Source organism: Schistocerca piceifrons, chromosome 4, assembly GCF_021461385.2.
Source record: "Schistocerca piceifrons isolate TAMUIC-IGC-003096 chromosome 4, iqSchPice1.1, whole genome shotgun sequence".
Lineage (NCBI taxonomy): Eukaryota > Metazoa > Arthropoda > Insecta > Orthoptera > Acrididae > Schistocerca > Schistocerca piceifrons.
In genome coordinates this window covers 428485674-428509555 of record NC_060141.1, presented here as the reverse complement: position 1 = coordinate 428509555, position 23882 = coordinate 428485674, and the positions used below count along the sequence as shown (strand labels likewise).

Genomic DNA, 23882 nt, shown 5'->3' with positions numbered 1-23882 from the left:
TCGTCGCACTGTCACACTGGTGTGATGCACTTTGCAACTCAACGTCCCATAAATATTTTCGTAATTCGGAGAACAATCACACTGCAAGGAGGAAAGTAAGAAAGAAACGATCGGTGAGGGCTCGGCACAGCTAACATTGCGGCACAGATAAACAATGTCCGACGGTTATCGGTTTGTAGCTGTCTTTGAGAGAGTGGAAGCACTCGAACGCAGTGGCGACTCCTGAGCGGCGGTGAAAGATGTGCGTCCCGTAGGCCGCGAAGGCGCGCGCGGCGGCGACCACTCGTCTCGCGTAGTTGGCAGGGGCGGCGTACCTGGCCGGCGGGCTGTATATCGTCTGGCCACGCAGACGTGACGCGGGGAACAGCGGCGCGCTGTGGCGCACACAGAGGGCTGTCTGTGCGGCGTCGCGACGCCGCCTCTTGCCTTGGAGGCACGCCAGCTGCGGGAACATGGCGACGAGCAGAGCGTCTCGATGCTACGGCGTCGTTTCCTCATCGGTTGCTCTTCAGTTCTCGTCGTAATCTTCACTGTCGCTGTTGAGCACCCGGAACAAGTACGACGGTATTCTCGACGTTTCACGTCGGAAAGCGGCAGGAAGCACTTTTGAACATCACACTGACGACAGTACCGAACTACATTCACTCATCGCCTAGTGCCCAGTTTTCCATCACAAATGTTCAATAATTAAAAAGAAGTGCACTTCGAACTAAACTGACAATGTCACGTGTACCTCCCGAAAGATTGGACTGGCGATTTGCGTGTGTTCCGTGCACTTTGAACTCACAAAGTGTTCCGATATGTTGTCACAGTAGCGACTCGTAGTTTAAGGTTCTGGAGCGCATCAGCGTGAAAATGTCTACTAAAATATATCATTGCAGTGAGGTATTACGGAACTGAATTATCTGGAAGAATTTCAGATACCTTTCACAGGGTTTTATATAATAAGAAAAAAATGGTTGAAATAGCTCTGAGCGCTATGGGACTTAACTTCTGGGGTTGTCATTCCCCTATAACTTAGAACTACTTAAACCTAACTAACATAAGGACATCACACACATCCATGCCCGAGGCAGGATTGGAACCTGCGACCGTAGCAGTCGCGCGGTTCCAGACTGTAGCGCCTATATAATAAGAGTCAGCGTTTTTGAGCTGTTGATATCGAGTGATGTTCCTTAAACAGGTACAGCCTGAGGTCCGCCTCTTCCCAACAAGATATTTCGATGTCTTAGCATGGCATCTTCAAATATGCGAACCGGTAAGCAAAGACGAAACACCTCGGTCGCGCGGGATTAGCCGAGCGGTCTGGAGCGCTGCTGTCGTGGACTGTGCAGCTGGTCCCGGCGGAGGTTCGAGTCCTCCCTCGGGCATGGGTGTGTGCGTTTGTCCTTAGGATAATTTAGGTTAAGTAGTGTGTAAGATTAGGGACTGATGATCTTAAGTCCCGTAAGATTTCACACACATTTGAACATTTGAAACACCTCATAAGGATGTCGAGTTACGACATCGAAATATGGTGTACAGAAGGCGCGAGCCACCGCCAGTCTACCCGATTCTACGAGATGACAATGACTCGGCGGGAAAGTCTAACAAATTATAGGTATTAGGTAGTGATAACGTTGCGCCTTCAAATTTCGGTTAATTCCTCCTAGCTTGCTACGGAGTACAACTGTTGTTGGCTTTTAGAAGTGTCAGTAAGTTGAGTCCCAAGCGTCGTAGCGTATTGGACACGTTTTTCACATTTCGCTGCTTACAATAAGGAGAATCAACGCTGTCCTAACGTGCCCTTTAGAATCCCAGTCCCTCTATCTGCCTTTTACGATGTTAGTGCGTTGTTAAGTATTAACTTTATGGCGGTGTTCAAGAGCTTAACAATTCTTTCCAGTAAAGTTAAGGAATGGCAAGTTTGTAAATGTCTCGCCAGAGTGGACTAGAATGCGGTAACGTAACTGTCATTATTTAGCGACAGTTGAAAGTATTATAGTTTTAGATGAAACAAGGGTACAAAATATGTTGCTAAAGGCGTTTGCTTGACAAAAAACATTATTTGCAAGATCATTTTTGTTTTTTTTTTTCAGTATATTTTGACGATTTTCGCAAAAATACTAATTTTGAGACATAACTGAAAGAGTCGAAAAAAGTCGGTGGGATTCTGCGACAGGTAAGAATTTGACGGCATTGGTAACACTTTCACAGCCTGCCCTAAAATACGAGTCGCCACTGTGCGGAAACGAGTTTCAAGTCACTGGTGTCAGCGAATAGCTTCTGTATCACTTTAGTCCAGACGCGTCGACTTCGTAATGTTGTGGAAAGCATTCTCGGCAATCGCAGTTTGTTAGGTGAAACGGCAGTAGCAGCGCCATCCCCGGGACTGGGGGTGAGAGGCAGAGGCGGAGCAGCCGGTGCGCGGAGGGCTGCAGCGGCCGCAGCGGCAGCCGCGGCTAGAGCGACGTGGCCTGCCCCGCCGCGGCCGCCGCCGCCGCCAGCCCGTGGTGCGAGCCGCAGCCCTGCAGGTACATGTAGTAGCTGCTGTAGTTGTCCGCTGGGCCGGGCGCCGCCACGGGCGCAGGGGCGGCCGTCGCCGGGTGCTGCGGGGGCGGCGGCGCGCGGAAGGCGGCGGCGGCGGCTGCCGCTGCGGCGGCGGCGGCCGCGTGGTGGTGCGCCAGGATGTCCGACACCGAGTGCGACGACACGGACACGGGCCACGCCGGGGGCGGCGCCGCGCCGCCCCCCACCGCGCCGCCCGCCGTCGCCGCTACGGACGGCGGGGAGGCCCCGGGTGCGCTGGCCACCTTGCCCGCGGGCCCCGGCCCGGCCGGCTGGTAGGGGTAGGCGGCCGCCGGGTAGATGGAGCCGTACAGGTGCGGGTGGTGCGCCGCCGCCGCTGCCGCCGCCACCACCGCCGCCCCCGCAGCCGTCCCGGCCGCCGCCGCCGCCGCCGCCGACGCCGGCGAGTGGTGGTGCGGATGGTGCACGAGCGCGCCGATCTTGTTGCGCAGGATGCGGCTGATGCTGCTCACCGACGGCACGTTATACTTGTCGCACACGCCGTCCGACAGCAGCCGGTCGCGGATCTCCCACGCGAAGATGCCGGGGTCCTTCTGCTTCAGCTCCTTGATGTACGCCACCACCTGCGGTGCAAAGCAAAGCACGTACACTTGAGTTTCTGTTATATAACAAAACAGCAACAGCGCGTCATAAAATGGGACGACATGGGCGTAAAATCATCCAGGCGCTGACCATTAACGCTCTGGTAAATGAATACAGTCGTACTTTCTAATTCCCATGTTTTGGGACATCGCAATCTAGTCCCTCTGGCATCTCATACACGAGGACTCACACACTGGCAGGGTCGCTGCGAACGCCGACGACCTGTTACTGGTGGTTTCTTCAGACAAACGGCCATCAGTGGACATTAAAGCCAGAGGAATCCTGAATACTATTCAACATTGGTACAACACAAACAACTGCAGCACGTAAGAGACAATATACATTGTGTGATCAATAGTATCCGAACACCCCCAAAAATATACGTTTTTCTTATTAGATTCATTGTGCTGCCACCTACTGGCAGGTACTCCATATCAGCCTCCTCGGTAGTCATTACGTGAGACGGCAGAATGGGGCGCTCCGCGAAACTCACGAACTTCGAACGTGGTCAGGTGATTGGGGGTCACTTGTGTTATACGTCTGTAGGCGAGATTTCCACATTCCTAAACATCCCTAGGTCCACTGTTTCCGATGTGATAGTGAAGTGGAAACCTGAAGGGAGACATACAGTGCAAAAGCATACAGGCCGACCACCGTCTGTTGACTAACAGAGACCGTCTACAATTGAAGAGGGTCGTAATTTGTAATAGGCAGCCATCTATCCAGACCATCACACAGTTATTCCAAACTGCATGAGGATCCACTGCAAGTACTATGGCAGTTAGGTGAGAGGTGATAAAACTTAGATTTCATGGTCGAGCGGCTGCTCATAAGCCACACATCACGCCGGTAAATGCCAAAGACGTCTCGCTTGGTGTAACGAGCGTAAACATTGGACGACTGAACAGTGGAAAAACGTTGTGTGGGGTGACGAATCACGGTACACAATGTGGCGATCCGATGGCGGGGTGTGGGTATGGTGAATGCCCGGTGAACGTCATCTGCCAGCGTGTTTAGCGCCAACAGTAAAGTTTTGCGTGACACTATCACAGCAGAGACCTACACTGATTTTTAAGCAATTTCTTGCTTCTCACTGTTGAAGAGCAATTTGGTGACGACGACTGCATCTTTGTAACGATCGAGCACCTGTTCTTAATGCACGGCCTGTGGCGGAGCGGTTGCACGACAATAAGATCCCTGTAATAGACTGGCCTACACAGAGTCCTGAGCTGAATCCTATAGAACACCTTTGGGATGTTTTGGAACGCCGAATTCGTGCCAGGTCTCACGGACCGACATCGATACCTCTCCTCAGTTCAGCATTCCGTGAAGAATGGGCTGCCATTCCCCAAGAAACCTTCCAGCATCTGAGTGGATGTATGCCTGCGAGAGTGGAAGCTGTCATCAAGGCTAAGGGTGGCCCAACACCATATTGAATTCCAGCATTACCGATGGAGGGTGCCACGACCTTGTAAGTTATTTTTAACCAGGTCTCCGGATACCTTTGATCACATATTGCATGTTGCTGAAAAGCATATTCAGTGACACCCATCTATCAAAATACGTAATATGAACAATTAAAGAGAAAGAGCCACACGGTACCTGAGAGACCCCATCGAAGAAAAACACAGTTTCAGCCATCACGAGTGCATAGCTACTGGTAAAGTAGAGAAAATATTCTACAAACACGCACGCATAAGCGCTACACAGTACAGACTGCCAAGCACACGCATCAGAGCATACCACTGCGCTCTCTGTGAATCGGTGGTGAGCTTCGCAGCAAGTGTATGGGCTCATAGGTTTGCCCTAACAGAACAGCAGCGATGCTTGGACAAAGGAGCCTACCCCTGAGGCTGTCAGGGCATTTCGCACTACCTGAACAGAGGTGCTATGTGTGGTGTTGGGTGTCTTCCTTATTCACATAACGAGTATGCCGTATGCTACTGGCTTAAGAGGGGACCATATAATAAGCTCAAGGAAACAACAGAGGAAGATATCGAACACAAACGCCAACCAAACACTTGTCAATGGAATGTCTGCCAATGGGAGATGGACCAAAGCGTCAAAAGTCCTGAACATCAAGGAGTGGTTAGGGATGTATCATGCCAACCTCGGCCGTGCTTGTCTGGGCATGATCCATATCCAGCGCGAATACAACGCTTTTCACGTTCTGTGGACGGCAACTGCCAATGCGGTAAACGTTGTTCCACTGAATGCGTGGTGATGTAATGTGAGCGGTACTAACACGTATGGCGAAACATAGCAGGAATCACAACGGAAACACTACAACTCACACAAAATGGACTACCTAAATGAACTAACACAACTCATCTCCCAGACAGAACACACCATCTATAAACACATGAGATGTTACAGGCATTGTGACAGACGTCAAAGAGACGACTGGGTTAGTTCGGATGAGGGCTCTGGTACTACAGACTCCTCCAACACCGACACAGAGGTCATAACACATGAAGAACAACATGTAGATAGCCAAATACACGAACATTAAACATAGATGAACCATAGAGTCATGTGTTTCCATGTAATCGTGACTGGTTATTGTGCCAGGCACCACATTAAATGTGTAAAACACTAACGTAGCGTGAAGTAGATTGTCACATCAACATATTATAGTAAATAACCTTAGAAGGCACTGCACAGGAATGTCGGACTCCCTTGGCAGCACTGGTGAAGGGACCTCTACTACACAATCTGTCCAACCCTCTTTCATTGCTCTTCTTCAACAGTTTTTTTCTTATGATTTCCAGTGTGATGTGTAATATAGCTGCTCTTTCCACAAAGAAAGAGGGCAACAGATCCCTCGGCCACAGCCGCGCAGCGTGAGAGCTGCGTGGTGGGGGCCGTTGGTCCCTGCTAAGTGGACGCAGCGGAGCACTGCGGCCGGCACAATACTCGTTAGATGGCGGGCCCTACTATTCCAAAGGCAGCAAGAGGAAAAATTTCGAACATCGATAAACACCCACAGATTGATTTTCTTTTGGGGGAAAAGGTAAAAAGTAAAAATGAAATAAAAAATCTTGATAGTCGAAGGAATCCAATATGTTTTAGTAGATTCGGAAAAGCGAAGCGATTGTCATGACAGACCGACCCTCAAACACTCTGTAATTGGAAGTCCCATTTGACACTCTGGCAAGCGCCTTATACTGGTGTCCAAAATTAAAGGAACAGACTGCTATTTCCCCGTCTTATATCTAATTCACCATATAATCCTACAAAACGTCAACAGATTTCTTTACGATCTTGTTCTGCACGGAAGATGGTATTCCGATCAACGGACAACCACGCCAGCAATGACGTCGGGGTACTTATCAAGCAGGATACGGTAGCCTCACTCCACAATTGCTGTGTACACGGTCACACACAGTGCAGTGTGGCACAGAGAAGACGCCTGCAGACTCTCTGCTGAAGAGAGCCACATGAAGAATGGAAGCAGGAGAGTCGTAAACTGATATTGCCCGATGGGTTATTATGAATCGTTTTATTATTTCTCGGATGAGGCGACAGTTTATAGAGACTGAAACTGCATCCCGAAGAAAAGGACAGGATCGATCACGAGTGACATCAGAAAGAGTGGACCGTTATTTGGCTGTAAGGACACGGCGGTACCGCCTTACAACTGCACTGCAACTGGCGTCCGGCCTCAAGGCATCCCCTGGACGAAAGATTATTAGAGACGGAACGCATCCTCGCAATGGGGAAAAAGGGAAAGGAAATTAGGCTGTTCGCTTTCCACACGAACCAGTCCGGCATTTGCTTTATGAGATTGAGAGAAATCGCGGAAAATCTAAATCGAGAGGTCCAGACGGGAATTCCCCGTGACATAATGTGAGAGGTCTCAAACAAGTTTTCCTCTTTATCCTTTTCCAACTGAGTTGGTGCTCTGTCTCCACTAGCTTCATTATATACATGTTGTTAAACTCTAGTATCCGTCCTACCTTCTGGAGATCAGGAAACAGAAAATTCCTTCCTGAATCATTGCTCTCTGAGGACCCAAGTCATGGAATGAGTGACTGCAAGTGCGCCACCTATATCATCAGCACTCATGTGCCAGCCAAGACAGTTGAAACAGGCGAGAGCAAGCAACAGCAGTTGAACTCCCTGTGTATCAAATTCTTGGTTACCTGGTTAGCCATCAGCAAAATACTCGCTTTCGTGCAAACAAAGCAACAGGTGTCTCCATCAACATACTGGTATCACGTCACAGACACACTACGTGTTGAGTGCTGTCCGTCCCAGAGACACCAGACGTGTAACGAATATCACGTAAGAGCTGGTTTTGCTTCCACTACAGACTTATTATTTTGGGAAGGCTTTCACACTGGAGACGGAATTTATTAGCATTCTTCCTCAAACCTAGTAAATAGTAATTGCCAAATTAATTCCATGGGAAACAGACATACAACGTAGATAAAGTTAGAGATTATCTTACTCTTAACGTAGAGTCAGTTGTACGAAAATGAGGTAAGTGATCAGCAGTGGCCTTTTTAAATGAACCACATACAAATTTGCCTGAACTGATTTATGATAGCACGAAGGCCTCGAGCGAGAACGGCTGGATGTCGATTTGTCACACGTCCTGCCGAATGTTAGTTCCTTATATTAAACACTCCGATATTGTTCTCGGTGTGCGCCACCCATTTAAACCCGAACAGATTCTTTGAAATACTGGCGAATTCAGCAAACTTCACAGAATTTCTTCGGGTCACGAGGCAATGTCTTTTGTTCTAATGGTACAGAAAAGGTCCACTCAAATTGTTGCCTCATGTTATAAAACATTTTATTTTCTGAAATGCCTTCATTAAAACTTCTGTTCGTTTTGGAATAACGAAATTAGTTACTAGTTAATGTCATCTTCAGCAGTTCATTTAGCAGACTTTTATCGAAATTACGTGGAACGAGTCAGCTTACAGGCTACGTATACATGATTTATTTGTGTCTATGTTCGCCTCCGGAGCGTAGCGGTAGCGTTACCGCCTATCACACAGGGGGCCTGGGTTCGATTCCCGGCAGGGGACTGGGTGTTATGTGTCCTTCGTCATCATTTTCATCATCATTGACTCGCAAGTCGTCGATGTTGCGTCACCTAAAAACGACCTGCAATACGGCACCCGAACTCGTCCGAATGGCGCCTACCGGCCAACAATGCCATACGATCATTTCATTTCGTGTCTGCTCACGGTAGCTGAGTGGTCAGCGCGAAAGAATGTCAATCCTAAGGGCTCGGGTTCGATTCCCGGCTGGGTCGGAGATTTTCTCCGCTTAGGGACTGGGTGTTGTGTTGTCCTAATCATCATCATTTCATCCCCATCGACGCGCAAGTCGCCGAAGTGGCGTCAAATCGAAAGACTTGCACCCGGCGAACGGTCTACCTGGCGGGAGGCCCTAGTCACACGACATTTCATTTCATAACATTTGTGTCTTTGACATTTAGAGGTTAATAAATAGAACGGTAGCTTAAACGTAGTAAGAATGAACTTATTAAAGTGTCTGACAGGTGCAAAAGGAGAGTTTAAATGTAGCTTAAACTCATTTCTTCAGAGTAACTCCTTTTTTTGTAGACGCATATTTAATTTTAATATTACGATTCATTATACGTGACGAATTTCATGAGCGAATTCATAAAATACGAAGATGCAATTAGAATGCGTGCCTCCGTGAAGAGGCGACTCCAAGGTGAATGTGAGCAAAAGCCAAAGATGATTCTCACTGCTCACTTTTGCGCAATCAGTATTTTCTTTTCAAGTGCTAAGTTTCCACAGAAAATTGTACCATAACACACTAATGAGTATAAACATGTAAAATTTGTTTGTTTCGAAGTGTAGCAGTTATGCGAAAAGCAGACGCTGCTGATCTTAGTTGTATGAGCAAATAAATATCATGTTTCTTTCGCTTCAAACTTTCAGCAATTTTTATATCCGTATATATTTTCCATTGACATATTCATATGCTTAATTTACTGTTGATATCCTAGTTGTTGTACAGAAGTCAATATACTGTGTTTTTTCGAAATTAAGGAAGAGTCCATTTGTAGACAACCACTTATTAATCTTTTGAAAAAGTAATTAACAGTGTTCTCTAAGCAGACTGATTACAACATTTGTGTCATCTGCAAAAAGTAGTGGCACTGTCTGATGTTCGTTTAGTGGATGGCTCCAAGGTTAACCAGGATAGGAGCCCCGCACAACAACACTCTCTCCACCGGCTTTCACAGCTGGCACGACGCAATGATGTATGAACTGTTTGCAGGAAACCGTGTGAGCCGTATACACCCATCTTAGCAGTAAATCAAGTAACATGAAAAATCACTGCATAAAATCTTCGTAAAATATTAATGAAAACGTCGTTTGCACCTCAATAAGGGACATCGCGCATTCGTTCATGTGGACAGTTGCGTCAAGGTAACAACGCGTCCACAGAAATAGACTTCTACGAGGGTCACTCCAAAAGAAATGCACACTATTTTTGTAAAAATACAGTTTTCATTCTGCATGTGTGAAAGTTTTACAGTATGTAGATACATCCTTCCCGCTTGTTTTTAAACTTAGTTCAACCTGTTCCCGTGAGTGGCGGCGTCACAGCATGTCTTCAAGATGGCTGCTACACTTGACGTTCGTCAGAAGCAACGTGCTGTCATAGAATTCCTGTGCTGTGAAAACGAGACAGTAGGAAACATCCACAAGATGTTGAAAAAGGTGTATGGAGATGCTGCTGTCGATCACAGTACAGTTAGTCGGTGGGCAAGCAGGTTTCGTGATGAAAGCGGGCACGGCAATATTGAGGATTGTCCTCGCAGTGGCAAGCCTCGTACTGCACACACTCCAGACAATGTACAGAGAGTTAACGAATTGGTGACTGCTGTCAGACGCATGTGACTATCATCTCTTTGGGAAACTGAAAGACTCTCTTCGTGGAACAAGGTTTGCGGATGATGACTCCCTTGTGCACGCTGCCAAACAGTAGCTCCAACAGGTTGGTCCAGAATTTTACCGTGCGGGTATACAGGCGCTGGTTCCAAGATGGCGTAACGCAGTTGAGAGGGATGGAAATTACATGGAGAAATGAAAATATTGTTCCTAAAGGATGTATCTACACACAGTAAAACTTTGAAACATGTAGAATAAAAGGTGGATTTAAAAAAAAAAATAGGGTGCATTTCTTTTGGAGTGACCCTCGTAATTCCTCACGGCATATTGTAAGTACGGTACGCCTTGAAGCTCGGCAGTTCATGTTAACCAGTATCTTAGATGTAGCAGTCCAGTGAATGGGTACGAGACTTGCCTAATGCTTCGTCCCACAGCAGCATCTCTGAACACGGGTAAGTCTAAACTTGTCTCTCTTTGGGAATGACCGAACTTCTGGGTCCTGAACCCAATCAGACTTCTTTGCTGCCTCAGTGTGATCTGAAAACACGTCTCTGATCTTCTCACACAGTGAGTGTTTGTGCAGTGAATGTAGCAACACAGGATGCTAGAACAGCTTCCATTGGTGTACTGGTGGCGGAAGAAGTGCAGCTCGCTAGCTATCAAACTCCAGCTAGTTTTAATCGAACTACAGATAGTCGGAAATTTGGGAGGAAGTTGGGCAGAAGCTAGCACCGATTCAGAGGACGCGGATACATGGATAGCTCAGCTGGCAAGAGCGCAGCTTGTGAGGTGAAAGATGGGTTTACGAGTCCCGGTCGCGCAAAATTTTATAATCTGCCAGTATGTTTAGTTGCCAAATTCTTATGAAGTGGCACATTCGCATGAATTTCGTGAAACACAAAATTTGCTATACATCCTATCTCAACATAGCAACAAGTATTTTGTTGACAAAAGATCATCATGGAAACATCAAAAGCTGTTGCGTTGTTGTTGTTGTTGTTGTTGTGGTCTTCAGTCTGAAGATATTCTTCACGCTACTATGTCCTGTGCAACTTCATCTCTGATGCGCATCTTCATAGTTCCCTGTCTCCATTTGTGTTAATTACCGTCACATACGTCCATTTTAACCCTCTTACTGTATTCAAGCCTGGATTTCCCTCAGTTACATTTACCACATATACTTCCTTTCATTTCCAAATTGAAGATTCCTTGCGGCCTCAGATTGTGCCCTATCAACCCATCCCTTCTTTTGTCAGGTTGTGCCATATTTTTTTCCCTCAGTTAGAGTGAAAAAAGTTTGGAAGTCTGTGGTAATGTCTTATGGGACTAAACTGCTGAGGTCATCGTTCCCTAAGCTTACGCAATACTTAATCTAACACACACACCCACGCCCGAGGGAGGACTCGAACCTCTGAGGAGGGAGCCGCGCGAGCCGTGACAAGGCGCCTGAGACCGCACGGCTACCCGCGCGGCCTAGTTCGAGTGAGAAAGTCGACATTATTTATTCGGTCTATCCACCTGTTCTTCAGCATTCTTCTGTGGCATCATGTTTAAAAAGTTTATATACAAATACCTTCAAAAAACACTTCTTAGCACTCAGATTTATATTTGATGTTAACAACATTTTCTTTTCAGAAACTCTTTCTTGTAACTTGCCACGCTGCATTTCATATCCTCCATACTTCATCCATGGTTAACCCAAAAAGCAAAACGTCTCGGCTACCCCCAATCTAACACCCTGAGCGTCATCGCCTGATTTAATTCGAAAATATGTCGTTGCTCTTGTTTTACTTTTGTTGATGTCCATCTTACGACCTCCCTTCAAGACAGGACGGCCAAAATAAAAAAAAAAAAAAAACTGGTGCGGTAAATGTTTCATTCACTTTAAGGTGCCAACCCAACATACATAATCCACACCCCAGGACAGATGATGGTAAGCTGCGCTACCAACCTTAAGGTGCATGAAATATTTTCCGGGTCAGTTTTATTTCGCGCACGCTATACAACTAGTTTCGGTCCAGTAATAATATTCAAGTGACAGGTTAAGATTACATCAAGTTAAAGGAAGGTTCCTTGGCGTCAGATACGTAATTGTTTTCATTAACAGTATTTGTTGTGTAACAGTTCAGGAGTGGATAAAGAATCTGATAGTCGCAATGTAAGTTTTTCAGCATGGTGTCGTATGTTCACACTATCTAACGAGTGCTTTCTCTAACTTGAATTAGTGGAATGTTGCTGTGGCGAGGGTTGTTTGAATATTAGCAGGTGAAAACGAAAGGGCATCCATTCGACGACAATGCTACGTCTGTCATTGAAGTAAACAGGTTTACACACACATATCGCCCGTCGAAAATATTTCGAGACTGATTCTCTTCCTAGCGCGTAAGCGGCGTCAGCGCAGTAATTACTGTGGTAGTTTGAATGTTCAAATGTGGCTAAATTGCTAAGGGACCAAACTGCTGAGGTCACCGGTCCCTAGACTTACATACTACTTAAACTAACTTAAACTACGTTACGCTAAGGAGAACACACACACCCATGCCCGAGGGAGGACTGCAACCTCTGGCGGGAGAGGCCGCGCAATCTGTGACATGGCTCCTCTAACCGCGCGGCCATTCCGCGCGGCAGGTAGTTTGAACTAACAAACAACTGTGAACAATAAATGCGCATCCGACCAGTCAGTTGTGAGGAGGCAGTGTTAACAGACCATGACGTGTCAATATTATTGCATCACAAATCGGAATGGAACAATGTCTCTAAATCAAGTTTTCAAGACATTCTGCAGAATATTTTCATGAACAGAAAGATGTGCGCGAAGTTTGTCTCGTGCACCTTGACTCCCAACTAGAACAACGTGTGCACACCTGTCGCGACTGTATTGATATCCAAAACGCGGACAATGCTTTTCTAGAAAAAAAAAAACCATCACTGGTGACGAGACTTAGTGTTGTCCATTTGAAAGTACCACGAAACGACAAAATGCAAAAATTCACATGGTTAACACCTTGAATGACATTCGAGCCAATGTGATGAACGAGATGAACAACATCCCAAAGAAGGACGTTTCTGACAGTTTCACATGGTTGTATGAACATTCTGTGCGTTGTACTCAAGTTGGGTGGCGCGGGGGCACCTGAAACATTTAAACAACCATCTTCACCTTTCTCTATTTGTATTAATCCGGAATCGAAACTTTTGAGACAGGCCAGATGCAGCGTAAAAATACGTGACCCACAGTGAACTGAAATATTTGAGTTAGTGGAATGTTGTTGTAGCAGGACGTGTTTTAGATAACGTAATGTTAAACATGGAAGAACCCTGAGATGCTAAAAGGTATCAGATAGATTATATAATGGTAAGATAGAGCTTTAGGAACCAGGTTTTAAATTGTAAGACATTGCCAGGGGCAGATGTGGACTCTGACCACAATCTGTTGGTTATGAACTGTGGATTAAAACTGAAGAAACTGCAAAAAGGTGGGAATTAAGGGAGATGGGACCTGGATAAACTGACTAAACCAGAGGTTGTAGAGAGTTTCAAGGAGAGCATAAGGGAACAATTGACAGGAACGGGGGAAAGAAATACAGTAGAAGAAGAATGGGTAGCTTTGAGGGATGAAGTAGTGAAGGCAGCAGACTATCAAGTAGGTAAAAAGACGAGCGGTTGTAGAAATCCTTGGGTAACAGAAGAAATATTGAATTTAATTGATGAAAGGAGAAAATATAAAAATACAGTAAATGATGCAGGCAAAAAGAAATACAAACGTCTCAAAAATGAGATCGACAGGAAGTGCAAAACCGCTAAGCAGGGATGGCTAGAGGACAAATGTAAGGATGTAGAGGCTTATCTCACTAGGGGTAAGATAGATACTGCCTACAGGAAAATTAAAGAGACCTTTGGAGAATATCAAGAGCTCTGATGGAAACCCAGTTCTAAGCAAAGAAGGGAAAGCAGAAAGGTGGAAGGAGTATATAGAGGGTCTATACAAGGGCGATGTACTTGAGGACAATATTATGGAAATGGAAGAGGATGTAGATTAAGACGAAATGCGAGATGCGATACTGCATGAAGAGTTTGACACAGCACTGAAATACTTGAGTCGAAACATGGCCCCGGGAAGAGACAACATTCCATTAGAACTACTGACGGCCTTGGGAGAGCCAGTCATCACAAAACTCTACCATCTGGTGAACAAGATGTATGAGACAGGCGAAATACCCTCAGGCTTCAAGAAGAATATAATAATTCCAATCCCAAAGAAAGCAGCGGTAGACAGATGTGAAAATTACCGAATTATCAGTTTAATAAGTCACAGCTGCAAAATACTAACGCGAATTCTATACAGACGAATGGAAAAACTGGTAGAAGCCGACCTCGGAGAAGATCAGTTTGGATTCCGTAGAAATGTTGGAACACGTGAGGCAATACTAACCTTACTAAGATTAATGAAAGGCAAGCCTACGTTTCTAGCATTTGTAGACTCAGCGAAAGCTTTTGACAATGTTGACTGGAATACTCTATTTCAAATTCTGAAGGTGGCAGGGATAAAATACAGGGAGCGAAAGGCTATTTACAATTTGTACAGAAAGCAGATGGCAGTTATAAGAGTCGAGGGGCATGAAAGGGAAGCAGTGGTTGGGAAGGGAGTGAGACAGGGTTGTACCCTCTCCCCGATGTTATTCAATCTGTATATTGAGCAAGCAGTAAAGGAAACAAAAGAAAAATTCGGAGTAGGTATTAAAATCCATGGAGAAGAAATAAAAGCTTTGAGGTTCGCCGATGACATTGTAATTCTGTCAGAGACAGCAAAGGACTTGGAAGAGCAGTTGAACGGAATGGACAGTGTCTTGAAAGGAGGATATAAGATGAACATCAACAAAAGTAAAATGAGGGTAATGGAATGTACTTGAGTTAACTCGGGTGATGCTGAGGGAATTAGATTAGGAAATGAGAGGCTTAAAGTAGTAAAGGAGTTTTGCTATTTGGGGAGCAAAATAACTGATGATGGTCGAAGTAGAGAGGATATAAAATGTAGACTGGCAATGGCAAGGAAAGCGTTTCTGAAGGAGAGAAATTTGTTAACATCGAGTATAGATTTTAGTGTCAGGAAGTCGTTTCTGAAAGTATTTGTATGGAGTGTAGCCATGTATGGAAGTGAAACATGGACGATAAATAGTTTGGACAAGAAGAGAATAGAAGTCTTTGATATGTGGTGCTACAGAAGAATGCTGAAGATTAGATGGGTAGATCACGTAACTAAGGAGGAAGTTTTGAATAGAATAGGGGAGCAGAGGAGTTTGTGGCACAACTTGACAAGAAGAAGGGACCGGTTGGTACGGCATGTTCTGAGGCATCAAGTGATCACAAGCTTAGCATTGAAGGGCAGCGTGGAGGGTAAAAATCGTAGAGGGAGACCAGCAGATGAATACACTAAGCAGATTCAGAAGGATGTAGGTTGCAGTAAGTACTGGGAGATGAAGAAGCTTGCACAGGATAGAGCAGCATGGAGAGCTGCATCAAACCAGTCTCAGGGCTGAAGACCACAACAACAACAATGTTAAAACGATACCTGAAGATGTCGCTTGTCCGAGACTTGTCTGTAAATAAATATACACTCCTGGAAATGGAAAAAAGAACACATTGGCACCGGTGTGTCAGACCCACCATACTTGCTCCGGACACTGCGAGAGGGCTGTACAAGCAATGATCACACGCACGGCACAGCGGACACACCAGGAACCGTGGTGTTGGCCGTCGAATGGCGCTAGCTGCGCAGCATTTGTGCACCGCCGCCGTCAGTGTCAGCTAGTTTGCCGTGGCATACGGAGCTCCATCGCAGTCTTTAACACTGGTAGCATGCCGCGACAGCGTGGACGTGAACCGTATGTGCAGTTGACGGACTTTGAGCGAGGGCGTATAGTGGGCATGCGGGAGGCCGGGTGGACGTGCCGCCGAATTGCTCAACACGTGGGGCGTGAGGTCTCCACAGTACATCGATGTTGTCGCCAGTGGTCGGCGGAAGGTGCACGTGCCCGTCGACCTGGGACCGGACCGCAGCGACGCACGGATGCACGCCAAGACCGTAGGATCCTACGCAGTGCCGTAGGGGACCGCACCGCCACTTCCCAGCAAATTAGGGACGCTGTTGCTCCTGGGGTATCGGCGAGGACCATTCGCAACCGTCTCCACGAAGCTGGGCTACGGTCCCGCACACCGTTAGGCCGTCTTCCGCTCACGCCCCAACATCGTGCAGCCCGCCTCCAGTGGTGTCGCGACAGGCGTGAATGGAGGGACGAGTGGAGACGTGTCGTCTTCAGCGATGAGAGTCGCTTCTGCCTTGGTGCCAATGATGTTCGTATGCGTGTTTGGCGCCGTGCAGGTGAGCGCCACAATCAGGGCTGCATACGACCGAGGCACACAGGGCCAACACCCGGCATCATGTGCGATCTCCTACACTGGCCGTACACCACTGGTGATCGTCGAGGGGACACTGAATAGTGCACGGTACATCCAAACCGTCATCGAACCCATCGTTCTACCATTCCTAGACCGGCAAGGGAACTTGCTGTTCCAACAGGACAATGCACGTCCGCATGTATCCCGTGCCACCCAACGTGCTCTAGAAGGTGTAAGTCAACTACCCTGGCCAGCAAGATCTCCGGATCTGTCCCCCATTGAGCATGTTTGGGACTGGATGAAGCGTCGTCTCACGCGGTCTGCACGTCCAGCACGAACGCTGGTCCAACTGAGGCGCCAGGTGGAAATGGCATGGCAAGCCGTTCCACAGGACTACATCCAGCATCTCTACGATCGTCTCCATGGGAGAGTAGCAGCCTGCATTGCTGCGAAAGGTGGATATACTGTACTAGTGCCGACATTGTGCATGCTCTGTTGCCTGTGTCTATGTGCCTGTGGTTCTGTCAGTGTGATCATGTGATGTATCTGACCCCAGGAATGTGTCAATAAAGTTTCCCCTTCCTGGGACAATGAATTCACAGTGTTCTTATTTCAATTTCCAGGAGTGTACATGTCAACAGCATATGTTTCGTTAACCTCGTTCTGTAGGTACAGTGGAGCTGTGGAGCGCAGCCTAGGGGAAGTATAATAAATTGAGCGTTTGCGGTGCCTGCCTACCTTGGGCGTGGTGACGCGCGGCTTGCTGCCGCCGATGGCGCCGGGCAGGATGGATCCGGTCTCGTGGTAGCGCGCCAGGATCTTGGAGACGCAGCCGTGCGAGACGCGCAGCTGGCGCGAGATGTCGCACGGCCGGATGCCCAGCTGCGCCAGCTCCACGATGCGCATGCGCACCGCGTTGGGCAGCGGCCTCCCGTTCACGAAGACGCCGCCCAGCTGGTTCACCTCCCCGTACTGCTGCTGGCACTGCGACTCTGCAGCATAGCACGGCACGCCAGCCCTCACCTCTCTGGTCGCAGGCAAACACACTCAGTGGAAGTACTATTGCGCACAAGAGAAGAGTCATAAGCTAATGAACTGCGATGGATTAGCACTTGCCTCCAGCCACCACGCCACCACCATATTCTACCTACACGATGAACGCGAACGCCACCGATAAAATTTCGGAGACTGTTGATAGTAATTGTGGTCGTTATTATCTGATAGTATGTATACAACCTGTGCTTAAAATTTAGACGGCCGTTTCTTTCACAGCGGTTTTCTCTTTCTGAAGCACGACAAGTTTAGACGAGCCAGCGCCGTGGCGTAGCGGCTGTAGGCAAGTCTGGTAAACTGCATACGACTGGTGACGTAAAACACAAACAATCGTGAGACTGGGTATCGCCTATTGGCGCTGCGGGCACGTGACGCGGTAAGGAAAATGTACAAGCGCAGCAGAGACGAACAGGGAATCATTCTTGCGTCAGTACGGGCCGCATATGGTGAAGCAGGTTGACAGAGAGAACGTCGATAATCAGCAGGTAGCTATAGCCCGGAGCCTGGCAACAAGTGCATCGCACGGCGAAGCTGGTGAGGTATTCGTCTGCTACTGTCGTAAGTATCTATTGAAAGTGGTTAGCCGGCCGGAGTGGCCGAGCGATTCTAGGTGCTTCAGTCTGGAGCCGCGCGACCGCTACGGTCGCAGGTTCGAATCCTGCCTCGGACATGAATGTGTGTGATGTCCTTAGGTTAGTTAGGTTTAAGTAGTTGTAAGTTCTAGGGGACTGATGACCTCAGAAGTTAAGTCCCATAGTGCTCAGAGCCATTTGAACCATTTTGAAAGTGGTTAAAGGATGACGGTGCCGGTAGCAGGAGACAAGGTACAGGACGTCCGCGCCTCATCATTGAACATGGAGGCTGGGGACTCGTACCCTCTGTAAAGTGGGATAGGCGGCGTTCTGTGACAGATCTGACAATACAGTAAAAGGGACACAAGCGTTTCAGAGCACACCGTTCAGCCCTCACTGTTAATCACGGGGCTCCGCACTAGACGACACGTATGCGTTCCCCAACTTCATTTGAATTACGACTGAAGTGGACATTATCGAGATTAAGCCTGTGATTAATGGAATCGAGTCATCTGCTCGGTGAGTTACGGTTCTCGTTATAGCAGTTCGACAATCCTGTTCGGATGCTTTGTCATCCAGGTGAACGCCTGCTCGGAACATGTAACGCGTCACGGACACACGCCGCTAAGTGCTGTATTATGTTCTTCGAGACATTCACCTGGCCTCGAGGTCTGTGGACTACGTGAATATTACTGAAGACCGCCTGCATCCCTTCATGCTTAAAGACTTCCCCTGCAGGAAGCAGGATAACTGTCTGTGTCACAAGGTCAAAAAAATGGTTCAACTGACTATGGGACATAACATTTGAGGTCATCAGTCCCCTAGAACTTAGAACCAGTTAAACCTAACTAACCTAAGGACATCACACACATCCATGCCCGAGGCAGGATTCGAACCTGCGACCGTAGCGGTCGCACGGTTCCAGACTGAAGGAGACTAGAACCGCTCGACCAGAGCGGCCGGCAAAGTCAATGCACTTTTGCATCATCGGTGACATCAGTTTCCTGAGGATTAGGCCATAGCGAATTCTCGCAAACGATTATCTCCGTTTAGATCTATAATTATATTCAAAGACTCACTGTGTGGCAAAGGGTACTCATTCTCGTACCACACCTTAACGTTTCATTCCGGTCTCTTCACGGGAAAGAGGACTTTTTGTACATCACTATGTGAACTATCGCTTACCTAGTTCTTTTCTGCGCAAGGTGCAAAGAATATCGCTAGTTCACGCCCTGAAAGACAGATTTAGAAGTTTTCTGAGCAGGGTCCCATGAGATTTAATCGTCTTTCCTCTTCTGTCTAACAGTAAGTATGTGAGTTGTGCTGTTATGTTTACACCCTGCCTGGGCTCCAACCAAACTATGAACCATTGTTGCTCCCGCGCCGCTACTTGTAAGATGGTTGTGACTTCGACTCGCATCTACGCCCTTTGATGCTCTTTTGTTTTCCAGCGCCCGTGCTGATATTCGCTCAAAATCACAATCTCTTAGCATGTGCCAGTTCTGATGACTATGTCGGCAGGCTATATTTTAACGACCGATGACCTCAGCAGTTTGATCCCTTAAGAATTCACACACACGCTATATTTTAACAAACTGAATTCCAAACTCCATGCTTATTAAAAGAAAAAAAAAGAAATGAAACCACCATTCATGTTTGTTACCTTTTCCGACACATTTATTCGATAGACTCCACAATTAGGCTGGTCCAGATAGTTTGCGTTTGCACTAAGATGGTGGTCTCCGCGTATTTCATTTCGTGATTATATTGAGGCCATTTCTGGGCAACAGTTTACTTGCTTCGTTGATTTAGTCAGGGGTGTCGCTGATGTTTCTAGCCTCTCTCCTCGACTGTTCTGATAGGCTGCCCCACATAACACATGCTACATTCGCATGGAATGCGGTACAAACCCGGCTTTCGGATCGTCTTTAATATTACGAAGAAGGCTATTTATCTTTACTGACACGAGTGAAATGAAATGATCCCATGTTTCCGTAGAAGTCTAGCGTCTTTCCGGATATTGAGCCGGCATAAGATAGATAAGCGATTCTTGGCTTCTCTCTCCCTGACTCAGTCTCCACTCACCTGTATAACCACAAACACGCTATGAGTTTAACCAGTTACGTCGGAAAAACTGAGAGATTAATCAAGAAGGACACTAGGCAGTAAAAACATTCTAAATTGACAAATTAATCAGGGAATTATCTTTTGTACGTTCGCAATCAAAAGCTCACTTTTTGCCACTCAGTCATATATGTATTGTGTCTGTAAAACTATACTCTGCATTCAGGTAGGGTAGCCTTTAAAGTGCCCTCTTCCCTTGCTAGCAGAACTGGGAACAGGGACTAAAATTTCCTGTCAAGGCAGTGGTACAGTACGATATCAGATTTCTTTTTCTATTGGCAGCGTGAAATTATACCAAGCCTTTCTACTCAATCACGTTTTTAGACGATTGTTGTTGTTGTTGTTGTGGTCTCCAGTCCAGAGACTGGTTTGATACAGCTCTCCATGCTAGTGTAGACGATTAGCTACACATAAAAAATATACTGCAGGAAGGGTGCTTTACAAACAAATAAGAGTCGTATTGAGAGTCTTTAAAAGTACAATTACAAAGTACAATTACAAAAGACAATTACTAATCACCGATTGAATAATAACACCACGAAAATATGGCAAAGGGTGCACGAATTATCGCACATAAGCACAAAAGGCATACCGGCGTTCATTGCCAGGAAAATGGGATAACAGAAGTTCATTGGAGCCGACAAAGATTAGATAAGGGCAGCGAGGAAGTGAAACAGATAGAGGGAGATTGGCAGATCACCATGAAACGGCAGCAGAACTTTTCTTAGTATCTACCTGAACGGCAGCTTGGTTCACGCGAGGCTCGGCGATTGTCCCCCATTCTCGATACAATCGTGAAAATAGCATTCATGGTATCTCAGCTTGTATGTGTGCTATCCAAGTTCTTCTGAGCTTCAGAATTCAGCGTCAGCTTAAATTAATATGTTGTCGAACCTATACGTCTGCTTAGCCCGGCCTCAGACTATACCGACCGTGAAAGCGCCCGTTGTCTCTTTAAAGTCCACCTACCATGTGTGGGATGCCTGCTCACTCTGCTTATGGATACAAACAATCGACTAACAAAAGTGAGACTAATTTTTGTGACCGAAGTGAGTCTTACTGCAGGAAGATCAAACAGGACCGTTCGCCAGTTTCACGTTGCAGGTGGATCCCTGCACGTGAGCAAAGGCTCACGCTCAAAAAAGGGCTTCCTACTAGAGGCAATCGCCATTTTAGTGTTAACTGGTAAGTTATTAATCATCAGTAGATATTGATCCAGAAAACATGGGGAAATAACTTATACCCGAAGGACCTAAGTACGTTATCATCTCTCAATCTTCTCGGGAACACTTCTGAAATTAATATTCGAATTTCAGTACTTCGTAACTCATAATTTTTATATCAATGTTCCGCTCATATACTCTGCTTGTTTTACGGGATTTTTAAATAGAAGTGCAATATTGCCATCCTTTGTGAGAGTGACATCACGTCCCCCTGTTACATACGTCAAATTAGACAAGTAATACACCTCTGTGGTCACCTGAACGCTATGTTTGACTCACCACGCAGTTTTTATCGAACTCCTCTGTAGCTGAGTGGCCAGTGCGCCTGACTGCCATGCGGAGCACCTGGATTCAATTCACTGGAACTACTAAGCATTGTTATTTGGCGGGAGGACTGGAAAGGAGTCCACTCAGCCTCGTGATGCCAATGTAGGAGCTACTTAAATGAAGGTCTGGAAAAACGACAACGGCCGGGAGAGCGGTAAGATGAACCCGTGCCACTCCACACCACGTCCGAATTACGTCACATGGGAAAGGATGACACGGCGGCCGGTCTTAGGGCGGTTCTCGTTGACTGATTCAGTTTTTAAATCACTTTCAACTGAACCCAGTCATTGATGATCATATCCCGTGGAGTTACCAAACGACGGTGACGCTGATTGCTCTTCCAAGAAATAGTCCCCACATTCTCCGTCTGTATCAAAATCTGCATACATATTCAGCAACCCGCCATACGGTGCAGTACCAAATTTTCCCTTTCATTTTCTCTCTCAAATGGAGCGAGGCAAAAACGAGTGCCGGCACGCCTCCATAAGAGCCCTAATTTCTCCTATCTGGTCATCGTGGTCTTTACGCGATACGTATGTTGGCGGCAGTAGAATCATTTTATAGACAGCCGCAAATGCCAATTCTCTAAATTTTCTCAATAGTGTTTTGCGAAAAAAAAACTACTTCTCTCCTTCAGTAATTCCGATCTGAGTTCACGAAGCATCTCCGTAACAGTCGCGTGTTGATCGAACTTATCAGTAACAAAACCAGCGCAAACCTAGCGCCTCTGAATTGCTTCCACGTCTTCCTTTGACCCGATATGTTGTGGATCCCAAACACTCGAGCAGTACTTAAGACTGTGTCGCCCTATTCGTCTGCATTAACTTCCATTTTTCTGCATTTAGAGCAGCCATTCATCACACCACATAGAAATTGTATCTAAGTCATCCTGTATCCTCCTCAAGTCACTTAACGAAGATACTTACTGTATCCTGTAGCGTGCCGCGCGGGGTAGCCGCGCGGTCCGGGTGCCTTGTCACGGTTCGCGCGGTTCCCCACGTCTGAGGATCGAGTCTTCCCTCGGGCATGAGTGTGTGTGTTGTCCTTAGCGTTGGATTAAGTAGTGTGTAAGCCTAAGGACGGATGACCTCAGCAGTTTGGTCCCATCGGAACTTACCACCACCACACTGTAGCATCATCAGTAAACAATCCCAAATTGTCTCCCACTCTATCCGAAAGATTGTTTATTTTCAACTGTATTAAGATCAGATGTTTTAGCGGGAAAGTGTTCCCCAAACCAATAATGTATGTGTGTAGGACCTGTGAACGCGGCTGTTGTTATTCTACAAAATACTCATGTCCCTCCACACAGCATCCAAATGACTCCATACGGCTGAGGATGACACAGCATCCGAACCACATGGCGCGGTCCTCTACTACTGATCGTGGAATTTAATTTTATACAGTTACTATCGGCTCCACCTCTTTCCACGCCGTATGGATACAGGATGGGCAAAATACGGATAACACGTCCCACGAAATAACTTATGCACTCTAAGATAGGCAGCCCTGGAAGCGGATGATGTAACATGGATTACGTGTCTTACAGTCCATCAAATAGAGGGTGTTAAAAAAGTATCCACAGTTTAAGAGATGGTAGAGTCGACCAAAAAATGATAAAAATGCCCAGTTACATGGGCCCTAAAATGCATACCTTAAGAGCTCTAAACACTTGTTCATATTCGCTACTGTGAAACACATATCTTCCACCGCAAGCTCTTTGATGTTATGAACGACCTACAGAAAGGAATAAACGAATGAGGACACATTCCTCTGTTGTTGTCCATGGATATAGTATGATGTAAACATCTGTTACGTTGTTACAGTAAACACTGTTCACAGTTCTGGGCAAGTGCAATACATACATATAGGGGGCGATCAGAATGTTTCCGTTTGAGGTGGTGGCTGCAACATATATGCAACGCAGCGCGACTACCATGCGGGTATATAAGCACCGACCTATAGGCGAAGGCTAGTGTGGCATTCGAGTCTTTCCGGCCCAGCACGGAATTTGTCGCGATCCGACACAGTAGTCCGCAAATGTCATAACGCATAGTACTGATCTCTCTCCGTTGGATTTTACGACTTCGCTCCCTTACAAAAGGCCTTGAAAGGTCGACGATTCCTGTCGGACGAAGATGTGCAGCACG

The 23882-nt window shown here is 46.8% G+C and overlaps 1 protein-coding gene across 1 annotated transcript in view; it reads right to left on the bottom strand.

Moving 5' to 3' along the window:
* Positions 1-2190: 2190 nt before the first annotated feature.
* LOC124795895 (paired box protein Pax-1-like) overlaps positions 2191-23882 on the bottom strand; it is a 318684-nt gene continuing 296992 nt past the window's right edge. The window contains exons 3-5 of the mRNA XM_047259975.1: positions 17172-17425; positions 2736-3131; positions 2191-2202 (exon numbers count right to left, since the gene is read on the bottom strand). Of these exons, the coding sequence (XP_047115931.1) occupies positions 2191-2202; positions 2736-3131; positions 17172-17425 (662 nt within the window). The remainder of the gene's footprint in view (positions 2203-2735; positions 3132-17171; positions 17426-23882) is intronic.